The following is a 24,784-nucleotide window of genomic DNA, read 5'->3' as shown; positions in this document are numbered from 1 at the left end:
CCCTTACAGATAAATAGATAACGAACAACCTTAAAAAGATTTATGACCAAGATATCTGCAATAGTCTCTACTGATCTACAGGGGAAGAAAATATTGGAGATCCGTTAAAGTCACCAGACAAAATGTATTTTACACAGTCTATATGTTAATAAAGGTTGGACCCAATACATCACAAGTCAAACCAAACTAGTGGATATTTAGACTAGGCTCCATTCTAATAAAGTTAGAAACCACCTCCATGGTACAGAATGTATGTAAACAACCGCTGCATGCACACACACACACACACACACACACACACACACACACACACACACACGCACACAAACGCTCTGCTGTTTTCTTTCTCTATCTCGGTCTCCCCTAGACAAGCCACACTACAAGAGAGGGGGGAAGCGCATCTTGAACCAAAAGGAGCACCTCACAGAGAGAGTAAAAGAAAAGAGAAGTAGCATATTATGAAGGGAATAGGAAAGAAATCATGAATATCATACCTTATAGAGAATCCAAGTAACCAGAGGACACCTGCAGAACATGCCATGGACTATCCAGCAGACCTCTTTACAGACTGCTCCTGCACTGAGGCGCGCGTGTGTGTGTCTCTGCTGCCAGTGGCGGATACAGGGGATCCTCCCCCTAGTCCTCAAGACTGTGTCTCCTTCCTGGGGTAGAGAGGTAGGTGGGGCCACCGCAGTAAGGCGCTCACACATCCACGCACGCGCACACACACTCACCCAGCAGAGACTCGTATGCACAGACCCAGCTCTCGTTATTGTTCTACAAAGGTTGATCTTCTTCTTTATATTTCTCTCTCTGCCTTCTTACCTCACCCGCTGTCCGGTCCTTTGCTCCCTTCTTTTTACACATGGTTGTGCTCTCTCCCTGCCTCGTGGTCCCGCTCTCTTCCTCCGTCTGCCTTCCAGGATCTCTGTTGCCCTCCTTCTCTCTCTCTCTCTCTCTCTCTCTCTCTCTCTCTCTCTCTCTCTCTCTCTCTCGCTCTCTCTCTCTCTCTCTCTCTCTCTCTCTCTCTCTCGCTCTCTCTCTCTCTCTCTCTCTCTCTCTCTCTCTCTCTCTCTCCTTCCACCCCCTCCCTCTTTCTCTGACTGTACGTTAATATTAACACAGTCCCATTAATCTGCAGAAGAGACAGACATATGTTGTTTCTGGCTGGTGGTCCACAACCTGCTAGACTCCTGGTGTGTGTGTGTGTGTGTGTGTGAGCGTGTGTGCGTGTGTTGGGCGGGGGGTGCGCCTCCCTCTGCCTCTAGTCTAGGATTAAAGTCGAGGCAATCAGAGAACATGGGGTGGTTGAAACTAGAGAAAGAAAGAGGCTATGCGAGAGAGAAACAGAAATACTGAGAGAAATGGAGAGAGACAGAGGAGGACAGAGAGAGGAAAAAGAGAGGAAGAGTGATATAGAGAAAAACAGAGGGAAAAATACTTTTCAATCGTTTACTTTGCCCAGCAGTTTCTCACTATTATTGCATTTCCTACATCAACTTTTGTATGTGTATGTATGCATGTACAGTGCGTCCAGAAAGTATTCACAGTGCAAAGTATTTTTCCACATTTTATGCCCAAATGGATTCAAGAATTATTTCTGCTCAAAGTTCTACACACCATACCCCATAATGAAAAAGTAAAAAAGGTTTGTTTGTCATTTAATAGGTTTGCAAAAATTAAGAACGAAAATATAACATGTATATAAGTATCCACAGCCTTTGCTCAATACTTTGTTGCAGCACCTTTGGCAGAAATTACAGCCTCAAGTCTTTTTGAGTATGATGCTACAAGCTTGGCACACCTATTTTTGGGCAGTTTCTCCCATTCTTCTTTGCAGGACCTCTCTAGCTCCATCAGGTTGGATGGGGAGCGTCAGTCATTTTCAGATCTCTCCAGAGATGTTCAATTGGGTTCAAGTCTGGCCTCTGGCTGTGCCACTCAAGGATATTCACAGAGTTGTCTTGAAGCCCCTCCTTTGTCATCTTGGCTATGTGCTTAAGGTCGTTGTCCTATTGGAAGATGAACCTTCGCCCCAGTCTGAGGTCCAGAGCACTCTGGAGCAGGTTTTCATCAAGGATGTCTTTGTACATTGTTGCATTCATGTTTCCCTCAATCCTGACTAATCTCTCAGTTCCTGTAGCTGAAAAACATCCCCACAGCATGATGCTGCCACCACCATGCTTCACTGTAGGGTTGGTATTGGCCAGGTGATGAGCGGTGCCTGGTTTCCTCCAGACATGATGCTTGGCATTCAGGCCAAAGAGTTCAATCTTTGTTTCATCAGACCAGAGAATTTAGTTTCTCAGGATCTGAGACTCCTTCAGGTGCCTTTTGGCAAACTCCAGCCGGGCTGTCAAGTGCCTTTTACTGAGGAGTGGCTTCCGTCTGGCCACTCTACCATACAGGCCTGATTGGTGGAGTGCTGCAGAGATGGTTGTCCTTCTGGAAGGTTCTTCTCTCTTCACAGAGCAATGCTGGAGAACTGTCAGAGTGAGCATCGGGTTCTTAGTCTCATCCCTGACTAAGGCCCTTCTCCCCTGATCGCTCAGTTTGGCCGGGCGCAAGATTCCTGGTGGTTCCAAACTTCCTCAATTTACGGATGATGGAGGCCACTGTGCTCATTAGGACTTTCAATGCTGCAGACATTTTTCTGTACCCTTTCCTAGATCTGTGCCTCCATACAATCCAGACAATTCCTTAATGGCTTGTTTTGTGCTCCGACATGCACTGTCAACTGTGGGACCTTATATAGACAAGTGTGTGCCTTTCTAAATCATGTCCAAACAGCTGAATTTACCAAAGGTGGACTCAAGTTGTGAAACATCTCAAGGATGATCAGTGGAAACAGGATGTACCTGAGCTCAATTTTGAGTGTCATGGCAAAAGCTGTGAATACTTCTGTACATGTGATTTTTTAAATACTTTTTTTTATAGGTTTGCAGATTTCAACATTTAGAGGAATTATTTGTATTTAATCAATTTTGGAATACGGTTGTAACATAACATGTGGAAAAAGTGAACACTTTCCGGATGCACTGTACATGTAGGCATTACAGTTACAAATGTATGGGCATGATCTAGCACTGTGATTGCTGATGTCACCTATTCTCACAAAATACTCCATTTAGGATGACTGCGAGTATGTGAACTGACCTTACATACCAAAAGTACTTCTTGTAAGCCACGTCGGTCAAAATGAAAAATATGCAAATAGCAATGTAGAGAGGCTTCAGTGAGTAATCCCTGTGGGTAGGGTTTTCAGGTTTTACATTTCTTCTCCTGGACCTCTGAGCCCCTCCCCACCCTAACCTCTACCCTCCCCTCATCTGGTCACCCAGCACAAATCCCATCTGATTTGGGGGTGTAGCCATCCCTACATAAATCATTCTCTCATTCCATTGGCTACACGGTATATTGGAGGTATTGATTTTGCCTCCCTCTCTGCCTCCTTGCTCCTGATTGCGAGGAAACGCTTTCCAACGGTCACAAACAGGAAGTGTCGCCCCCTCCCCCCTCCACACACACACAAAAACACACGTTGTTTTTACTTAGTTTTAACGTAATGACAAACCCTGTCACACGAGGAAGGAGGATGGATGTGTACACTGTAAACTCAATTAATCCAGAACGTAAATAGTAAATAAAAAATGGATATGATCTTTGTCATTTACTGTAAATAGGGAAAAAAAATTGGAAACATGGTCAGGTTAGACTTCAGTAAAACAATATAAAAGATTATATACTCACATATATACTATGTTTGGATGTTTTGTTCAGTCCATTCTAGATAGCCTTAAAATCTTTTTAAAATGAAAAAATCTAACTTTTGAATTTTGGCTCAAGCTATCCCTAACAGAATGACCAGCAGCCATTGCCATGACAACACAGCTAATGGTGTGCACTGACCTACGACCTGGTGGCCCTGCTACAGCTCCTCACAGGATCATCTGGGTTCAGATGGTAATGACCCTTTCTGGTTATGCAACAACGTCATACCAACCTGCACCATCATAGTAGGTCAAAGTCATCAGCTAATGCACTTTACTCAAATTGATCGCATACAAAAGACTGAGGAAGGATTTAATGTGGTAAGATGAAGGTAAGGTTCCTAAGAGGTAAATTAGGGAAGCAAAAAACAAATTTTGGAAAACTTTCGAAAACATTGAAGAGGAGTTCAGGGCATTAACAGAGCATCTGAACAGATCAGTGGGGGTTCAGAGATAGACAGGGGAGGGGAGAGCTTAGAGGGAGAAACAGAAGAGATGGACAAGATGCAGGAGACAGAAACTGAAGGAGGACAGCGAGAGAGAAAGAGAGAGAGAGAGAGAGGGGGGGGGGGGGGGAGAGAGGGGAGAGAGAGAAAGAGAGAAAAAGAGAGAGAAAGAGAGAGGGAGAGAGAGAGAGAGAGAGAGAGAGAGAGAGAGAGAGAGAGAGAGAGAGAGAGAAGGATGGATCAGAGGGAGGGCCAGACACAAAGAGGCCAGGCCCTGGCCGGTGGCACGCGATGGGCAGATTACCCAGAGTTTCCTCCCCTAACTGAAGCATTAGGACACCTGACTGCACCCCGCCAATGGCAGAGAGCCAGGGAAGGAGGGGGCAACTGGGAGCTCGCCTTTCAACATGAGGGACTCCTCGGCAACACAAAGAGGGGTGGAGTGGGTTGGGTGAAGGAGGGGTGGTTGGGGTGGGGTAGAGGATGAGAAATGGGGGGGCTTCAAGCCTAACCCTTCACCATCTGCTGTCCAGGCTAAAGGAGGTGGGGAAATGGGGTTGTGGAGTGAGGGTGGGTGGGTGGGGCGGAATGGCAAAAGGACTAGGACCTTGTGGTGCTATCACCTCAATGTGAATTATCCCAAAGAAACAAACATTGGCCACCTACCACCATCTTTCTGGCACAGTCCGTGACATTCATGAGTTCCAGGCCAATTCTTTATGTTTTGTCTGGTTTTATTAAGAGATCAGTCATTAGAGACATTATGCGCACTGTATGAGGGCCTGGGGTGTGACAGGATGTGTGCATGCGTGTGTTTTTTTGTCTGGGGCGTTTATCCATACGGCGCAGTTTACTGTAATCAAAGCCCAGCCCAGACAAGCTATTGGGACCCCTCCCCCTACCAGGCACAACCATCCCACCCTCCTCCTGCACACTCTCTCTGAATCCAATTTTAATACACATTTTAACTGCTTTTCAACGTTGCTGATGATTTTTTGCAAAAAAAAAATCACCAGTATCAGTTCGTAAAAAAATGCCAAATGTCTGCATAACCGAAGAAGAAAGAGAAATCAAAAAAGATTTCTGCAGAGGCTCACAATTGCAGAGAGTAACATTATGAACAACAGACTATGACATACAGTCCTATTTTGGTTCAAATCCTTCCCCTTCTCCTTGCATGCTTGAGAATCTGTGGGTCATGTGTGTCTCTTGTGTGTTTACAGCAGGAGAAAAGGGGGTCACAGGAGCAGACAGTTTTGTCTTTCTGAGCCATAATCTGAAAATGCTTGTAATCCCCCATTGAGGGACCTTCTGGAGCCTAGGCTAGGGTAGCAGCCAGTAGGTTAGCCGTGATAAGAGTCTCCCTCTCCAGCCATGTGCCTGCCATGATAGCCCAGTGCTTCCAGCTGCCAGAACACACGCTGAGAGGCACGGCAAAGCTGGCTCTGTGTGACATGTTGTAGAAGCCCATTACCTAATAATTTGATTGAACATTCTTTGTTGAAAATGTATTGACTATAGTTGGTACTTTTGTGACCAAAACAACAAAACGAGGTTCCTGGTTCGGTGATTAGGCTTCATAGAACTATTTAATGACAATAACAAATAGTCTTTTCTCTCTTCTCTTTCTTTCTCAAGAATAAGTGAGTGAAGCTAGTCAAACCAGACTCAGGAGTTGGGTAAACTAAATAAACTGTGTGAGGCACACCTGATTTCCAATAACTAACATGTCAATAAAGTGATTTGAGTATGCTTTGACATTGCTGGTTTAAATTATCATTTTATATATTATAATGTTAATTGTTTTGTTTAAATGCCAAATGTATACCTTTTCCCAGTTATTCCTTAATTGGTAGTTATTGAGTGTTAACAGTCTTAACACACAAAAAATTGTGTGTCCAAGATGGACCGTTGCTAGCCATTTGTTTGTGACGAATAATGTTCCCATCTTCCATGCTGTGCTGAGGGAATTTTATGTACAGATTTATGTACTGATTAACAGAGTCAAAGAATACAATTTTAACCACCTTAACCAACCCTGCACATACCAGATATACCTCCCAACTCTGGAAACACTGGAACACACATCTATACTTGTTTTAATTATTGTGCATATGTATGTATGTATGTATGTGTATGTTTTGTACATTCCATTTATGTAATATGTGGTAGTCAGTATGTCTGTATGTATTAATGTTTGTGTGTACCCCTCTTGTAATATGTTATGTACTTCTAGGGGGAATGTTTTTGTACTATATCCAAATCTATTAAACTACTATAAAATGTCCTCATACATGTACTTTTTCAACTGATATGTCAGTTTTTCGTATTTATAAATACTTACTATCAAAGATTGCATAGATTAAAAAGCATACAACATACCTTTGTTGGTGCTTATTTACTCTTCAAAATACAATGCAAGGCCAATCCTGTGTAAAAATGTGTAAACTAAATTATGACTTAATATTACCCTTCTACTGTTCTAAGCATTTAACCATATAGTATTTAATTAATAATGAAACCCCTTTTAAACAAGCTGCTTCAAACAACGTCACTCTGGCAGTATAAGCTGGGATCGTGATTGAAACAGTTGCCTACTATTTGCTAACTGAAAATATTACGTATACAAAACTTATATTGCTCTTAGTTCAATAAAGTAATGGATCAAAGATTGCTCCAGACATCCTTATTGAGGTGGAATAAAGTCAACATCACTCAGACTTTAATCTTTCCATTAATGAAAACTAATGTTTCAGAAAATTCTATATGATCTATTTTATCAATGTTTTCCATTTGTGTTTCTTTTCAGACAATGGACTATATGGTGCTTATTGTAACAGGATAATCTTATATTTGTATGTTACAGCTTGTCTCAACTAACAGTACACTAAGCAGTGGCAGGCATGAGTTTGCTGTACAATGCTTATCCCACAAAACCACTTCCAAGTTCTCTTTTATTTAAGAATGGCAAAATATAAACAGCACTACAGTTTAAATACATAGTCACCTATACAAGAACAGATCTCTGTCTTTAGTGTTGAATAACTGTAATACAAAATGGCCACGTTAACAATCAATAACAGGGCAGAGGGTGGAGGTTAACAGGTAGTTCTCAAGAGAATTACATATTATCAGAAATTCATTTGTCATTTTATTCCCAAAACAGTAGGGAGAATATATCCAAAATCACCAGTTACAAGAAGGGAAAACCTGAGGACCACCTCAAATGTATCAAAGCTTGATGCCTACCACCTTAACAGAAAGTGCACACCAGTTTCATCGCAATGATTCATTTGAGATTACTCAATCATAACTTTGGGGGGGCATACACACTGGTGGCATTCAATTTGGACTCATTACAACAATAAAACACCCTCTGGAAACTGGCGAGGGGGGGGGTTCACATAAGAGGAATGTAATGCTGCTCAATTGATCCTATTTGGGAGCGGCACTGTGAAAACAAGACACGTGAATGTGGAAAATAACTAGACCTTCCAAGCGATTATTGTCGGTACTGTCCAAAACGTTCCTTAAGTTAGTCAAAACCATTCAAAGTCTTGTACAGGCAGGGTGGACTAAGAAGGGTCATCTTAGTCATTCATGGGATCCCAATGAGCAGTTGATCAAATCCATCATGTCTTGACTCAACTGATGATGTCGTTGTGAGGCCAGAGGAACAACATGGCTGGGTTTAGCACTACTGTAGCTGAGGTAGTGGAGCTACGCTAACACAACGTAGGCTAAATGCGTTACACAGGGACACCCCAGTGGCGCGCACCACGTCGGCTAAGGCCGTACCGCAGGAACACGGGTTTGAATCGAACCCACGCCATTTCATACAGGTCCTTCCCTCTCAACATTTCCTGCCTTTTTTTTTTTCTTTACTGTGTCTGTCCCATTAAAGCAAAAATGCCCTGAAAAAATATATAATTAAATACGTCACACAGAGGAAGAAATGTGCTATGTAAATACAATGTTAACAGAACTAACGCTAACCATTTGAGACACTTGAAATTTGTAACCTTTCGTAGCGTTTGGCCTTTCTGATTCTTGGCATATTGCCAAAAGTTTGTGATTTAACTCTCTCCATTATTTTATAGTATTTCTTTGTACTCTTAAAGTACGTAAATTGGTCAGAGGTATAAAATCATCTGTGGGTTAGCTTATCTAGTCATGGGATGTGTGTTGTGTCCTTGTTCATTCTGAGGTATGTTGTGCTGCACTGGTCCTAGATATCATCTTGTTGTGGAGAAAAGAGGTCAGCCAGACAACCCGTCTCACTGTCCAGAATGTCCCGTTTTTCTGGCTTGGGCTTCTTAAACAGTGACGGGAGGTTCCTGATGTGCACTTCCTTCTTGAACTGCTGGCCCAGAGCTTTCTGGAATGAGAACAAAAAAGAAGAGTTGAACAGAAAAAAGACCATGACATCATAGAGATTATTTTAAAACCAACAGAATAAAATATTTGCGATAATCTAAATAGATAAAGAGCACTAAACTAAGAGGAAACTTTTTTGGGGGTTGAACTGTCCTTTTAAAAAGGTACAATAGGCAAGAGAGAAAATAACTGTTGACCACTTTTAATATGTGTAAGCAAATGAGGCCCTGACACAGACAGCTCAGTGCCAGTGGAATGTCAATATAAATACATAATATATATATATAATTTTTTTTAAGCGGCCACTACTTTAAAGCCAATTTCCAGCAATCCTATTCCAGCCAATCCCCTTTGGTGAGGTAGCATTTTCTCCTTGGTTTATTTTGTCAAATGCACAGCCAATGAAACTCAAATTGGAGGAAATTAAGGAAATTGGGTGTGCCGTTTCTCATATTTGAATGTATTTAATATTACTTGCAGCTTTGTAAACATTCCCTGTCTCAATATCCATACTACATACTATTTACCGGTAGTAGTGTTGTCACAAAAAACGGTACTCCGGTAACAAGTTGGTACTCAAACCGGGTCTATCTGGTACCCATGCAGAGTCAGACGTTGACAAGCAGCGTTACCAAACAAATCTCAATATAAATATACATTCATACATTGTGATTGTATTAATGTGCTGTTGATGTCAAAAGTAGGCTACAGCCTTATATATAAAAGGTTACTGTTACTGTCAACAAATGAAAGATGTTCAGTAACCTATTTTAGTTTTTTGCTTTGGTATCTAAAATGGTATACGCTTTTGTATCTAAAATGGTATTGAGTACCGTGACATTTCACTGGTATTGGTACAGATTACAAAAATGTTGGTACCGTGACAACACTACTATTTAGTATGGCAAAAACATTTATCCCTATACATACATAGTATGTGAAATGCAGTAGGCCAAAAAAAACTGGATGTCCTACTGCATCTGGTCAAATGTTGCAGTGTGCAAATCAGCATACTTCTCTGGTTATTCTGATCCACAATCCTCAGCATAGTGGAAGATACATCAACTGAACTACAGACATTACAAACCAACACCAGAGCTCTGGTTGCCTTCTGACAGTATGCATGTTGCTGGTCAGCTTTGCAGGGTTTTTTTTGCAGCAACCGTTCTTTTTCAAAAGCGTTGACATTTTGCGCAAGAGGTTCAAAGTTCAAGGCACAATGTTATGACTTAATTGTATGTCCCAATTGTATGCACATTGAAGGCAACAGTACGTACTTTGTAAAGGTAGCTGCCCTATGAACTAAAATAAAAAGTATGCTATTTGAGTTCCATTCCAAATAAGCAAACCATCCAGGTTCCTCATGAGAAGAGACAGAGCTCCCTCTCGTGGTGGAGGGTGGTACGTACCCCAACGGTTCCAGCGATGAGCTTCTTGAACTGGTCTTTTCTCTTCTTGTCCCCCACTTTGGGTGCAGCGGGGTTGGGCTCCAGCAGCCTGTGGTCATACTGGTCCAGAGCTTCCATGCTGATGCCGGGGACCTGACTCATCACTACACGCAGCTCGACGTAGCGAGGACGCTAGGAGAAGACCGCAGCACATCAGCGGGTTCATACAGACACAAGAGAGTAAGACACACTGCGACGGTACGGTCTAAAGAAGCTGAAACTACAGCTTAGTTAAAGTGTGTGTGTACGCTATTTGGTCAAAAGCACGTGGACACCTGACCATCAAAGCTATATGAGCTTGTTGCATATCCCATTCCCCCCAAAAAAATGGCATTAATATGTGTGTAGAGTGTGTCTGTGGGAAATTGTGCCCATTAGTCAAAAGAGCCTTAGGGAGGTTGGGCTCTGATGTTGGGTGATTAGACCTGGCTTGCAGATGGCATTAGATGCACAAATCGAGGTCAATACAGAACTGTTTCATTGAGTTTGGTTTTGGGAAAACTTGACTGGTCTACACATATCTGTGACTTAAACACCATCCAACACACTTGAGAGATAGATTTTAAGGCCATCTGTAAGTCAGGTCTTTTCACCCAACCTTCTGAATGGAAGCAAATCCCGCCTCAACATTCCAAGTCTATAGGAAAGCCCATAGGTGAAAAGTAACAAAATACATTTACTCACGTTACTGTTCGAGTAGTTTTGTTGTGCATTTTGTATTTTTCAAGTAGTTTTTAAAATCGTTAATTTAAAATGTACTTGAGTAAAGTATGGTATTTTGCTACATTATAAATCCCATCTGTTGCATGAGTAAAACATTTTTTTACAAAACTTTGACTAATGAAAACCGAAAGGAAGAAAATCTGTTTCTCGAGGTCACCAAGTAGCCTACTGGCGCTACGGACAAAACCCCGGACAAAATCTGTTTAACATAGCTCGAGTTGCCACAGCCAGCTGCAGCGCTACACTCTTGGGGTGTGAACCTGGTGGAGGCTCATGAACATGCCCCCAGAGTATAGCTCTGTAACTGCCTGGTTGTGTTAGCTCTTGGCTACAGCAATTTTTTTTCTCTAAAAGTATTAGACATTAAGCGCCCAGCCTGCCATCAGAGTATTTTGCTTTTTTTCCCCTGAAATGTCCCTGACAGCGAGATTTTGGTAATATTTGCTCATTTATGGAGTCAAACACTTGATTTGGCCTTGATGTGCTTATTAACTGTTGTGTTTGTGAAGAAAAAAAGGATGGCCCTCAGCACTAACAATGTAGGCTATAGTACTTTCGCTTTCAATTGATTGTTTGAAAACGTTTTATGTGATGTTCTGTACAAAGATTGCACATTATACATTTATAAGGGTCTTAGATGTCATATGTGACATGTTTTATGTTGTTTTTGCATTTGTGTAGATTTGCATACATTTTTATAGATTTTTCTTTAAAAACAAAATAGTTTTGGATTTATGACCCCTTTTTCATTTTCACTATATGGGAGACCCCCCCCCCCTGCCTTTTAATGTAACTAAGTAACTTTTAATTAAAGTACATTTTAAATGAACTACTTATTACTTTTACTGTTATTTTTCAGAAAGGTAATTTCACATTTACATTTTGTCATTTAGCAGACGCTCTTATCCAGAGCGACTTACAGTAGGTACAGAGACATTCCCCCCGAGGCAAGTAAGGTGAACTGCCTTGCCCACGGACACAACGTAATTTTGCACAGCCGTGAATCTAACCGACAACCTTTAGATTACTAGCCCGATTCCCTAACCGCTCAGCTACCTGACTTCTATAATAATTGTAATTAATATTAAAAAATAGTGCTGTCAAACGATTAAAATATTTAATTGCGATTAATCACATTAATGTCACAGTTCACTCGCAATTTATCGAACATTTTTATTTATTCTGAATGTCCCTTGATTTCTTTTTGTCCCATAATTTTTTCTAATTTTAAAGCTCTTATCAACATGGACAAGTGGATCAGCTTGCTTTGTGCAACAACAAAAAAATGTTATATTGAAAACAACATTGGCATACTGTAGTGTAAAATTTCACACTAACATTCTCACTTGGAGAATTTGCATCAGCCGTGTTCTTGGCTAACAAGTGGTATTTCAGACTGGACGTGCTGCGATGATAGCTCCGTTCACAACGACAAAACACACAGATCCCTTTGTTCTTGTCAATGGAACCACTTGGCAACTTTTTAAAAGTGAACTTTCCATTCAGAATCTTATTGGCATCCATTTCGGCGTCTCGCGATCGCCATGCACGTAAAACGTAATGTTAGCCTAAGACTCTTCGGCCGGCTCGCAAGCCCAAACAAGTGTGTGCGGCGTGCCTGTTGCTTTGTTTCTGGTCTAGCTAGATCCGGTGTGGTGTTGTAGTTTTTCTAATGTTACTAGTTGTTGCAACAGTATGTGAAAATAACTTCTTTGCTAGGCCAAAATCTTGCAATAAAAATATTGACGCCGTTAAAATGGGTTTGTGTCAACGCCGTTTATAACGCATTTAACTGACAGCACTAATAACAAATAATTGTATAATAAGTGAATAATTTCAATTGTACTTGAGTAATAATTCATCAAAGTATTGGTACTTTTACTTGAGTACAATATTTTAGTACTTTTTCCACCTCTGGGAAAGCCTTCCTCGGAAAGTGAATGCAGTAAACTAACTGCGAACTAGCTCCATATGAATGCCCATAATTTTGAGATGAGAATTTCAACTCATTTACTGGGCAGGGTCCACGTATTATTGGCCATATAGTGTATGTCTATTTATTTGTTTATATAGTGCCTGCCATAATGTTTAGGACAAAGACATGTAAAGAGCACATTCACAGGTTGTATTAAAAGGGTAATTTTTATTACAGATGGATGGACGCAGGCACGCACTGAGTGAGAAGTTGGGCTTATGGCTGAGGTGGGGTTGTTCCTCCAGAGACTCACCAGGTTTTCGTAGACGAGCATGGCCAGCTGTGTGAGAGCCAGGTTGCAGACGTCGTGCTGCCCGTGCATCTGCAGACCCTTCAGAACACTGGTGTAGAACCATGTGACCGCCTCCGGGAGAAGGTTACCGGCCACCACCTGGAAGACAGACAGACGCAAAGACAGACACAGACTGAGTGAACAGAGTCACTGTTAGGCTGAGCGACAGAAAGCTTTCTTTTCTTTCACTTTGCCTTTCTGACTCTGGCCCTCTACTGCCTCCAATGAGAGCCAGAGTCAGAAAGGCCAAGTCAGAGAAACAAACAGAGAAAGGGAAAAACACTTTTGTTGCTAGCCACTACCTGTCGTAGGAGTGCCCAGCAGACCATGGAAGCAGTGCGGTGACAGTTACTGGTGTCCTTCCAGGACAGGGAACTGAAGGAAATTGTCAGCAGTGTCATGTATATGTCCTAAAGACGGGGGTGGAGAGATAGTGTGTAAGAGAGACAAAGAGAATGTGAGACAGTGTCAAAGAGATAGACAGAGACAAAAAGAGAGAGACGTGCTTACCTCCTTTATGAGTAGACACTTCCCCAGGTCTGTCAGTTCGTCTGCGGGCTGGGCATGAGAAGCGGGCACTGCCTCCGTGGACATCATCTCCTCGTCTAAAAACACACGCACCACCAGAGTGCCATCAAGCAACTGGCCGAGGACGGAGGGCCGCGCCCCCAACACCTTACAAAGCTGTCAAACAGGAACTCACCATCCATGTCCTCTTTGTTCCCTGCTGGTTCAGGCCCTTTTCTGGAGATGCAACTCACCACTGTAGGGAGAGTTGGGGTGTGTCACAGCATTAGACCTGGTTCTCTCAGTACAGTGTGCGTGTGTGCGTGTGCTGAGAGGCGGGGGACTTACTGAGCAGGTCCAGAACCTCCCTGGTGACGAGGCGGACCAACTGCTCCTCCAACATTTCCTGGGTCACCTGGTTCTCCTCGCAAGCCTCCTCTTCCTCACCGCTGTACAGACAGGGCGATAGATGAAAGGACGCTAAACTTCACTTCACTCTTCCACTTTTCCCCCTCAAGCTTACTCACACACACTCTCTAACTCACCTCGCAGTGCTCCTCTGATTGATGATCTGCCACTTGAGGTTGAGTCTCTGTAGAAACAAAAGCGTGTCTATTCTACACATCATGTGACTGTGATGGCAAGTGAGTGTGTGTGTGTGTGTGATGCCACTGACCTGCAGCATGTAAGTGAACAGAGGCCCCAGCAGGGGGCAGAGGAGAGAGTCGTAGTATTGCTGTGGGCAGGACAGCACCAGTTGCTTCAGGAACACCCGTAAACAACAAACACGGTTAAGGACAATATGGGCTTGGCTTCTACTGGATAATGAATCCAATAGCTGTTGGGTTATCCATGTAAATCAAACGCTAATTGTGACTGACTGCTTGGATGGGACAACCGCAAAGAAGGATATGGATCATGGGGCGGAGTCTGTGGTCAGGGACGTAGTCCAGAGAGACGAAGGCGGAATCGACTATCTGTTGAGCTAGTCCCTCAATGGTGTAGAAGTCCTGCTGAAGACAGTAGCCTGCATTCCCCAGGATGTGAAAGCTAGAGCGTGAGAGGCAGAGTGAGAGAACGAGAGGGACAAAGAACAAGAGAGACACAGTGCCAGAAACATAGAGGCAGAGAGAGCGAAAGGGGCCAGTACATGTCAAGGTTGTGAAGCTCACCAGTTGTCGTATAGGGTGCAGAAGAAGCCTTGCATGCGCTCCAGGTTGGTTTTATACACGGGAGAGTCGTAAATATCTAGCAGGGGCTGAGGGAGGCCTGGAGGTCAAACCAGAGGTCACAGCAGTACAATTATATTACGTTTTCTACAGTGGAACCCCAAATACTACACTAGGACAGCAGACTACATGTAAAAACTATAAAGGCTGAGTAGCTGTATGGGTGTGTGGGTTGCCACACACACACACAGGCTTGGGTAAAACAGAATCCCTCTTACCAAGAACCACATTCTTCTCCACATCCATCACCTCGTAGGCCCGGGAGAAGGTCTCGCTCAGACGAGCAATGTTCTCAGGAATGAACAAGCTGTTATGGGTTCTACACAGAAAGAGAGATACCAACATTGTCGTCACAATCGTTCCCACACGTAGTTTCCAAACACCATTGTGTTGCACATCTTGGGAATGTTTTGCACTTGCCAAGGATTACTGTTAACAATAGAGATGTGCACTAATATACAGTGGAGTTCAGAGATTATTTTAGATCCTGCAATTTGTGTACCAGAATTCTTCGATTAAACGCCGCCCTCATATAAACGCCGCACCAAAAATGAACATCGTGTAATAAACGCCGCACCAAAATGAACATTGTGTTATTGACGCCACAGCGTTTAATCGAAGAAACATTATGTATGTTCCTTTATGCCTATGAAAGTAGCTATAACACACACACACACACACACACACACAGTACCTGATGAGAGCAAGCAGGTTGGGCAGCAGGGCTAATATCTGGGCGGTGCATGGGTTCCTGTAGATGGTAGCTCCGCTGGGGCTGAACCCCACCACGAAGCCCCCCGCCTTGGCTTCTTCCAGATCGGTCGGCCAGCGGGCCCTCTTCACAACCCCCAGGATGGTGTAGATGCAGAAACTCAGCTGTCAGAGGGGGGGGGGGGTGGAAGTGAGGGTTAAAGAAACGTTTTAGCCATTTAGTCTTACGTTTGAAATGGTTGGTGCTAACCGGGTGTGATATGGGGTAAACTGGGTTGAAAGATTATCTCACTCAACTAAAAAACAGATTTGCCCAATTAAAACACAAAACTGAGGGCATGCATATGGATGCAGACATACCCGCGTCCTATTGATGGCTGTGGTGTCTTCTGCGCTGGGGTCCATCACCGGCTGGTCAGCACCAACAAAGGCTAGGAAGGCAGCTGGATCCCCCAGAACACTGACACGTAGAGAAAGGCAGGTTACCACTTCATATACAGAGAGGGGTTGTGTGTGCGCGCGAGTGTGTGTGTACGTACTGCCTCATCTCGTCTGAGGTCCAGCGCACGGCCACTGAGCTCAAGAGCTCCTCCAGGAAGGCCTTCTGCTTGGCATAGTCTTTGAACTGGTTACTGATGAGAACCAGGGCCTCCATCAGAGCACACTTCTCCATCTGCGTCAGCAGGGCCTCGTTGGAGAACAGCTTCTTCACGTGGTTATAGAGCATCTCGAAGCAGGGCTGTGCCAGGAGAAGGGGTGAGGGCACAAACATGGATTTCGGTTTGGTTTTCATGAGAAGGGAGAAAGTGGGTGGTCCAGTCAGTAAAAAAACAACTATAACAGCAGTGGGACATATTTACTTCTTCTTACCAGGATGAATTGTGGATAGTCTCTGCACATCTTGATGATGGAGGAGCAGGCGTGTCTCCTGACATTCTTTACCGCTCGTGTCCGTGGTGCCTGGAAAGGTTGGGATGGGTGAGGTTGGGACACAGACATGTCCGTTTTGTATGTTTTCAAACTTGAAACTTCAAAACAGCTCACCTTGCTCTCCTCGACCACCTCGAATGTGATGGAGGCAAAAAGCTGGAGAGAAATAAAAGATGGCTCAATGCACTGCGAATGCGGCATTCGCACACAAAATTGTGTTTCAATGCTCAGATTTTGTTCTCTCTAAATAAATGAAATACCAGACTCTCACCCAAGTAGTGCTTACCTTGCAGAGGACCTGAGGGAGGAAGTGAGGTCGGTGTGTAACAAAGGGGAAGAGGGCGGAGACATTGGTGAGGACGCAGGACAGGATGAGGGGGTCCCGGGTGTCGTAGTTCAACACGGCCTGCAGCAGCTCCATACCCTGCTCCACAGGCAGGTTCTATGAAAGAAGCAGAAAGCATACGTTAGCATGACAGTAATCCTCATTTCCATTGTTAGGACCTTCCCTCATGATAAAGAAATCTAGACATGGAATACTCCGATCTCATACCTCTTCTGGAACATTCTTGAAGATTTGCCCCACAGCACTCTCTGTGAAAAAGGTCATGGCGTCCCACTGGACAACCGATGGAGACAGAATGGAGCACAACCCCTCTGCTGTCTTAGCTAGAGGGCAGGCAGAGAAGGAGAAAGAGGTGGGGAAAGGAAAAGGGGTTGGTTGCGATTAATCAGACAGGCTCATTGGACTGCTAGTTAAAAATGGCAAATAAACTTGCAGGTTGGAATTTACCTTCCTCACAGGTACATCTCGATTTGAGCTGTTGGCTCAGAATGTAGAATACACAAAGAAACTTCCTAGCTCTTTGGACTTTTGTACATGTTGTTCGAGCCCACAGGGACTGCCCCCAGACCGCATGAAGTTTCATACTGCTACGCCCTCTCAAACCGAAACCAACCGCATGCACCGCAAGCACGCAAGCATGATTTCCATCTCTATCTCCTTCACAATGAGTGAACTATAGCCTTTCAGGGGACGCTCCTGCACTTTCACAACTGTCCACTGGGTGGCAAAGGAGCACTCACATGTGGTGGTCCCCATGTCGATGGGAGCGCTGATCTGATACTGCAGCCACTCGCCAGCGATCTGGAAGGTCTCCAGCGGAACGATCCGGCACGCGTTCCGTACCACCTCCCCCTGCTGTGCACGGAACGCTGGACACATGGAGGACGGAGAGAGGGAGTCAGACGACGTGGCCGACAAGAATACTCCAACGAGAAAAAAGTGGGTGCACAGAAAGTGAGGATCCATGCTGAGGCCTTCTGGAAGAAACGGCACTCACAGTTGAAGAAGAAGTTGAAGTCCTCGTCGCTGTCAAAGTCGACGCGTGAATACTCGCAGCTTGGACTGTCGTTCTTGGATGGAAAGCCTGTCTACGAGACGGGACAGAGAGAGACACTGCTCCAGAGTACTGACTCGTACTAACAATGCAACAAGACTAACATCTTATGGGGGATACCTTCACAAGGTTGACCATGGTGGCCCTCAGGTACTTGATGGTCATCTGGACAATGACAGGGTCCTTTGACAGGATCTCATGTCTGAACATGGTTCCCCACATCATCTGGGTGGATGACCTCAGAAACTGTAGAGAAGACAGGAGAGAGAGTAAAGGGTTAAGACAAAAACTGATCTGGAAAGTTCTCTAGTTTCCCTTGTCACCTTTTCTCCTATAACCACTGACAAGATAGGGAGAAAGCCATTCCATCCGGCTGACTTACAGTACAGCATTTCACCATCGGTGACTCACCTGACTAGGATGTGTGGTGAAGGACAGGAATGCCTCAGTGTACTTGCTGAGATTAGCAGGTACTTCCACCTCTACATCCGAACCCTGAGAACAAGAGCCCAGAGATCCAGGAACAGAGATGTGACTCACTCAAACCAATCCTTCAAGTTCAGTGAATATAGCAGCTTCTACAGTAGGCCTATTCAAAACGACATTATCATCCATGCAGCACAGGCACGGTACAGGTCCACTCACCACTAGGTAACAGAGCTGGCTGCCCAGGGCACATAAAACCTGACACAGTCTCTTCAGGAAGGTGTAGTGCCTCTCCACCACCCCCACCCTGTCAGACCTGAGGTACACAAATACGACAAACAAAGTTTACAGCACTTTAAAAAACACACATTACTATTTAAAGGTCCCATGACATGGAAAATTTCCCTTTAGGAGGTAATTTAATATTAATGACTTCCCCTAGCCTGCCTTTGGTCCTCCAGTGGCTAGAAATGTTGATAGGTTTAAACCAATCCCTGGGTATTCTTCTCCGCCTTTGAGAAAAGGAAAGCTCAAATGCTTCGATTTGAAAATGTTCCTCTTATGTCGTCATAAGAGGAAAGGTTACCTCCCCTTTTTCTGCTTTGCCCGCCCAGAGAATTTGGCCTTCCAATGAGAAAATAAGCTACGACCATGCTAGCGCAATATTGTTTTTTCCTTGAGAGACATCATGGTTTGCAAACGACCGAAGCATGGCAGTTAGCCTTGCCTCTCTCCTCCTCATAGCATTTAAAGCTACAGACACAGAAATGGCACGTCCTAAAGAAAGCTCATTCTGGGACTGCTCGTAGTGGCTGTAATTCTGCACCAAGGCCGAATTTCGGGATATAGACTTCAGATATAGTATTAGGAACCACCAAGGCCCATATAAAAGCATCCAAAACAGCATGCCATGGGACCTTTAACCTTTAGACGAGTGAGTTCTAAATATTACAGACGCTGCCACCAGAGTGAGTTATTTTTTCAAAACGAAAGCTAGCTAGCTTTAGTTAGCTTCCGTTACCTAGCAACCTAGCATAATACTCGTAGCAATGCTACTACCTGCTAGTGTTACTTGTTAGCCTCCTAATTGTAATTTTTGAAGCCATACTATAGCATTTGTCATATAGTTTTTGTCTATTGGAAAATAGTCGGTTGGAATGTTCAGAATCACATGTGTGACGGTACTCTGTGGGGCCCGCTTTTGAACAATCACATATATGTGACGCTACTAATTAACGGGTTAATAGACATATTTGTGCTAGCTGGTAAGTTTGCCAACAGTGCAAGTTAGCAATTGTGTAAATACTCACTGTGTGGGGCTTTGGTTGCTAATCGCTGCTCCATCTGCTGTCCTGTAACCACACACACACACACACAGTGGTCAGCCATGGACATAACTTGGAGAGGAGTAGGGGTGACAGGTGAAGGGCCTGACCAATAGTACTCACTGTGCAGCAGACAGGATGTAGTGCATGGCAACATCATCAAACAGCACCATGAGCGGCTTCCTGTCCTCCAACTTGCCCTGAAAGTCACGTCAGGCACAGAAAGATGACACCACAGTGAACACAGGAAATGCATAACCCCAGGCCCATTTCGCCCATGACAGGACTACTCTCACAGGAGCTTCCCTAGCTCTGTGGCGGATTCGAACCTTGCGGCTGACGGCGATGAGCAGGCACTCGGCTGCCTCCAGCTGCAGCTCCGCCTCACTCAGCAGCAGGCACAACATTTCCAGCAGGCGGCAGTTGTCGTTTGTGATGTGGGCCAGGGCCACCCAGTCTATGTAGCCTGCCAACGTGTTCAGGGTCGCCACGGCTACCCGACAGTGAGCCTGGGCCTTATGGGATGGATGACGGGACATAGAATAGAACATAATTGTCTATTTTAAAGAAGGACATGAATGAGAGTCATAATGTTTAATACAATAATAATAATAAACAATAATACAACATTATTGTATGTTTAATTACAATTGTACCCTACCTGTAATTCCTGCCCAGGTATTCTTTTCTGGGAAGACAAAAAAAAATCGTTTTACAAAATCTGTCATGGCAAATCCTTTAAAACACAAAGCAGAGCGACTCATCGAGACAGCAATGAGAGCTTGCCAACGACTGACCAGTCGACGGTACTCGTCAACGTTGAGCTGCAGTATGGTGAGCAGGAAGCTGAAGATGCTGTCCATGTTCTGCGTGAGGGTCTGCTGGATGTCACGTCTCCGCTGGGTGGGAAGCGTCTGGAAGGTGATTACGTCCTCCGCCAGTCTCAGCAGGATGAGCATCACCAGCTCTGTCTGTGCCTCCTAGGAGACATATTCACTGTTTGGCTTGCTATCTCTACATGATTCTGTGTATGACCATGTACATACTACATCCATGAACTGGCGTGCATACAGTACATCAGCTGCCGTTTTTTAATGCCGTTTTTTTAATGCCGTTTTTTTTTCCTCATTGTTTGCATGGTTATTAAGTTCATGTTTATATGTGACCACACGGGGCTCTGAAGGGGAACAAGAAGCTTACCCCTTGACTAGTAAGTGTCTCCATCTCTTTGAGCATGTCTGGCCAGTGTTGAGGCCATTCTCTCTTTATCATCTCTACTACAATGCGCGAGAGCACATCTTTGATGTGGCTCTGCTCCTGCAAAATAGGATGAGTGCCCTGCAAGGAGAAGGATAAGAGTTTTATTATTGTTGCTTTTTTTGGAGTCACAATAGTCAACATGTCTAACTGTCATTTCACCTAAATGACCTACATTTGATAACAGCCCCATGGCACAGTTCTTTAGTTGGACTTTCTCTTGCTGTGGCATGTTGTTCCATCTGAACCTGCTCTCAAAAAGAAGAATGTCAAATACATTTTAACATTAGAATGTGCTTGGCCTTAGATGTTTTTTTCTTTCTTTCAATACAGTAAGTTTGTTAATGGTTTGTACATTTAATAATTCTAAAGCATCACCCACTTGATCACATGCTCCAGTATCTGTAGACCGAAGTGCCTCACTACTGCTGTTTGAGCTTTCTCAGCTAACTGAAGGCCACACGGGACACAGAATGGGCACTTCTCTTTGAACTCTTCGCAAAACTAGGAGAAAATATTTATTTTGATTTTAGACATGTTTACAGGTGATGAAGTGAAACAAAGCATGAATAATAAACAGTGATAGTTACACTTCGCGTTGTCATGCTATCTCCATTCATAGAGAAATGTCAGTGTTCAGTCAGCTAAATTAGTGCAATAGGCAGCTTAACAGGTGACCCATCCTTGACTCCCTTGCCTGGTAGTGTGTGGTAGTCACGCACGGTCATGAATGGGGGTTGCTAGCAAGTTCACCGGCAGATGACAAATAGATGAAAGACGTATATGAGTACATTTTAAGCATATTATTCTTTCATTCAGTTTTACGTTCACGTCATCCAACAAAGGCATCTAGAAAGCCCTAAATAAATGAATGAATTCCCTGAGACCTGGAGGATAACCTAGCAAAGCAGCAACGGTTATACTTCCCAGCTAGCAAGATAGCTAGCCAACCAGATTCCTAAGTTGCAACATCTGGCAAGCAAACTAGTTTGGGTCTTTTATTAACATCTGACTAAATATGTTCAACGTACTCAGACTAATTGCATTTACTTCAAACTATGGGATAAATGTGGTTCATTTACTCAATTAATTCACAAAGATAACGGGCTGGCGTTAACAAGTCAGCAACACACACTAGCTTGCATGCTACACTGTTCTAGCTAAATTGGCTACCTTTAGGGCCTCCAGTCGGTATATTTGGCTTGATTCTGCGTCCATCATCACGTTCACAGCTTTGATAAGCTGATCACACATCGCAGCCACAGGTTCAGCCATGGTTTCAATTAGCTTCTTAGCTAAGAAAATGAGGTGAAAAGGTACAACACTATGCAAAACACCTGCAGAATAGTACTCTGAACGCGCATGGAAATCTTCTCAGCATGTTCATTTGTGCAACGTGCTACGCAACAACGTTGTGTTCGAAGCGAGCTGAAAAGGAATTATGGGACTTGTAGGTCCCAGACAACAAAGCAAAAAAGAAGAAGAAGTAAAATCCATTAAAATATGGCTCTTTTAATCAAACATAAAACACTTCATCATTTGCATTTATTTGTAAAATAGTTTCTTCTGTTTTATGCTATAACAATGTCTGGGTACTGAGGTTTTTAAAATACGCCTGTCTGATTGTAGGCGCCAGGCGCTATGGAGGTGGGGTTTTCGTCCGAAAAGAGGCGGAGCTCGAATTCCAATGGGATGAGTTTGTTCTCCCCACGTCACTCTGGGATAGGCTGCCCCGTACACAGTCGAACAATACTGACAGTGGTGCTTCAAAACTGGGAAGACAACTTTACGGCCTCGGCAAGTATTTCATTTTCTGCTAGCTATAGCAATTTAAACTAAATACAATGTATTCGATATATTTTGCATTGCCGGAAAAACAAAAAATGAATTTGTGCGTCGCGCTCTAAACTATTACAATTTGACAACTTTGAACTAAGCGATACATAAACAAGGAAAACTTTGATGAGAAGGCCTCACATTTTGTTGCAACAGGTCCGCGACAGTTAGATGAGTGACATTGTTTTCAGCTAGACAACTTTATATAGCCTGTCTTTTATTGGATATTCATCGAAAATCCAAATTGACGTTGTTTGAAATTAAACTCCACAGGACTCGGCCGAGGAAGAAGTGAAACGTCTGGCATATCAAGCAACAGGGATTACGGCGAACGAATTGCCCTGCTCTTTCCTTGAAAAGACCATTTAAAGGAATTCGCAATTGGTTAAATGCGGTACGAGGCTAAAATGATGCCGGTGAGTATCTGATGTAAATTGTAGTCTTCATTATTTCAATCATATATTAGAGGATACTTCTAGATCTAGTTTACGTTCCCCAAAGCTTCAACGTCGTTGTATCAAGTCTGCCATTTAAATTGACACCGATTGACACCACTTTATTTATTGCGATTTCCAATCATCACTCAGAATTAGATCGTTTCTCAGTTCTCATTTAAATAGGCTAAATTAGTTCATACACAAATTCGTAAACCTATTTTGAGGCATTTAAAGCGATCAAAACAAGAAGCTCGATTAGGCAAGTCTGGAAACTGGAACTTTGCCCGTAATCATCATCAGTTCCATTACATGTTTGCTGCAGTAGCCTACCAAACGTTCTGCACTTTGTTGAAGTAAGGTGGATACTAAATACATAGAATACAATGAGAGATGACATACGCCTACTTTGACTAGAAAAAAAACACACATCAGAAATGATAGCCAGGGCAGCTGTTTTTTTGTCATCCTAGTGATTTAGGCTGATTGTGGCCAAAAGTCATGAAGTGCCTTAAGTTGAGGTTATGTACTAGCAAGTTTAACGTCCAAGAAAGCGAAATTATTTTGCATTATTTATGACCCTGAGGGAGTTGTTAAGATAGTTAAAAAGTGTGTTTTTGTGCAGACCATTTATTTTCTATAGATCCTGTTGTCCTATAAATAAATAAAAAAAGAGTACAGCTTAATACGTTTTTCCATTGCAACTTTTGATGTGATCGGTATTCATCTTGTAATATGTGCATGCACATTACATTACAGTATTACTACAGCACAAAATTGTAGTGTGTGTGTGTATGTGCATGTCACATGTGCACCTGAGTGTACACACCACTCTTGTCCTCCCTTTCCAGTAAAACAGCTGGATTGGTGTATAAATCATCTTGTCAACAGTGATGGAGTGGTCCCAGCCTCTGGTATGACTGCTGCTCCGGCATGACCTAGCTCTGCTCTTCTCACCCTGACATCTGTTATTGCCAGGCTCCATTGTCATGGACATCAATATAAATCGTCTCTCTTCCAGGTTTCCCTTTAGGACCTCTTTTTATGCCACATGAGACCTTGGCTATTGCCTAACTCTTTTGGAGAGTCTGTGTGCGTCAGTGTGTGTGTGTGTGTGTGTGTGTGTGTGTGTGTGTGTGCGTGAGAATGAGATTGATCACATTTACATGTCTGTCGTATCAGCACACGGTCAGCACAATATAGCCACATTTAACAAGAGGCACTGTCTGAGCTTGTACAATGTCCTGTGGCCCTGCTTGTACAGGGCTCTCTCTGGGCGCTCTATTGAGCTGCATAATGACTGGCTCGTACGGTGTAGAGGGGTCCGTGTTTTCTAAGGACAATAGGTCCCTCTGACTCTTTATGACATGGCGAGGGAGAGGACAATGTGTCTGTCCTATGGCCAAACCCTGATAAGAATTAGCTCTCTCTTATTGGACCACTGCAGGCAGAATACAAACATTTGACACTCATGTGTGCTTATCTTCGGTGAACCCAAGCTCTTTGCTCGGTTGGTTTGGATGATTGATACATGAGCTACTGCTAAAAGTGTATTACTCAAAATTGTCATCAGGTCAAACTGAAGTCAGGACAGGGATATTGATTTATATCATTTTGTGTTCTGGTTGAATGCCCCTGACATGTGTTTACAGTCAATGCTGCTAGACAGAACTGTTCAAAGCCATTTCCTTGTGAGTT

At 43.5% G+C, this 24,784-nt stretch overlaps 2 protein-coding genes across 9 annotated transcripts in view; one reads left to right on the top strand and one right to left on the bottom strand.

Annotated features, from left to right (window-relative positions):
• Nucleotides 1–7,152: 7,152 nt before the first annotated feature.
• On the bottom strand, nucleotides 7,153–22,207 carry xpo5 (exportin 5). Its single transcript, XM_084710206.1, has 33 exons — nucleotides 21,990–22,207; nucleotides 21,199–21,320; nucleotides 20,992–21,064; nucleotides 20,760–20,897; nucleotides 20,357–20,539; nucleotides 20,221–20,247; nucleotides 19,889–20,074; nucleotides 19,683–19,759; nucleotides 19,545–19,586; nucleotides 18,454–18,550; nucleotides 18,220–18,303; nucleotides 17,929–18,054; nucleotides 17,752–17,842; nucleotides 17,495–17,623; nucleotides 16,962–17,077; nucleotides 16,695–16,850; nucleotides 16,523–16,564; nucleotides 16,349–16,438; nucleotides 16,018–16,217; nucleotides 15,839–15,938; nucleotides 15,462–15,643; nucleotides 14,986–15,086; nucleotides 14,711–14,807; nucleotides 14,453–14,588; nucleotides 14,215–14,313; nucleotides 14,084–14,130; nucleotides 13,887–13,987; nucleotides 13,735–13,794; nucleotides 13,542–13,636; nucleotides 13,334–13,441; nucleotides 12,993–13,130; nucleotides 10,003–10,173; nucleotides 7,153–8,594 (listed from the first exon to the last, which is right to left on the bottom strand). The coding sequence occupies exons 1-33, from the start codon at nucleotides 22,089–22,091 to the stop codon at nucleotides 8,445–8,447; spliced, it is 3,666 nt and encodes a 1,221-aa protein (XP_084566332.1). The 5' UTR covers nucleotides 22,092–22,207; the 3' UTR covers nucleotides 7,153–8,444.
• Nucleotides 22,208–22,512: 305 nt separating this feature from the next.
• Nucleotides 22,513–24,784, top strand: part of tp53bp2a (tumor protein p53 binding protein, 2a) — a 28,814-nt gene continuing 26,542 nt past the window's right edge. For 7 of the 8 annotated variants that reach the window (XM_084709247.1, XM_084709248.1, XM_084709246.1 and 4 more), the window contains exons 1-2: nucleotides 22,513–22,613; nucleotides 22,926–23,068. In XM_084709247.1, the coding sequence (XP_084565373.1) occupies nucleotides 23,042–23,068 (27 nt within the window). In that variant the 5' untranslated portion in view covers nucleotides 22,513–22,613; nucleotides 22,926–23,041. Of the gene's footprint in view, nucleotides 22,614–22,925; nucleotides 23,069–23,937; nucleotides 24,001–24,784 lie in introns of those variants that run through there. The other variant, XM_084709240.1, reaches the window with a different exon arrangement.

Source organism: Hypomesus nipponensis, chromosome 11, assembly GCF_054491055.1.
Source record: "Hypomesus nipponensis isolate SF chromosome 11, ASM5449105v1, whole genome shotgun sequence".
Classification (NCBI taxonomy): Eukaryota; Metazoa; Chordata; class Actinopteri; order Osmeriformes; family Osmeridae; genus Hypomesus; species Hypomesus nipponensis.
Note: the sequence above shows the minus strand (reverse complement) of the source record. Positions and strands in the feature narration are given on the sequence as shown.

Excerpts from the sequence above, each read along its gene's own strand:
- xpo5 (XM_084710206.1), bottom strand. The coding sequence starts at position 22,091 with ATGGCTGAACCTGTGGCTGCGATGTGTGATCAGCTTATCAAAGCTGTG. Across the intron at positions 17,078-17,494 it reads CGACATGGGGACCACCACAT|CTAAGACAGCAGAGGGGTTG; the intron begins GTGAGTGCTCCT and ends CCTGCCCTCTAG. Across the intron at positions 13,442-13,541 it reads AGTGTCTACTCATAAAGGAG|GACATATACATGACACTGCT; the intron begins GTAAGCACGTCT and ends CCCCGTCTTTAG.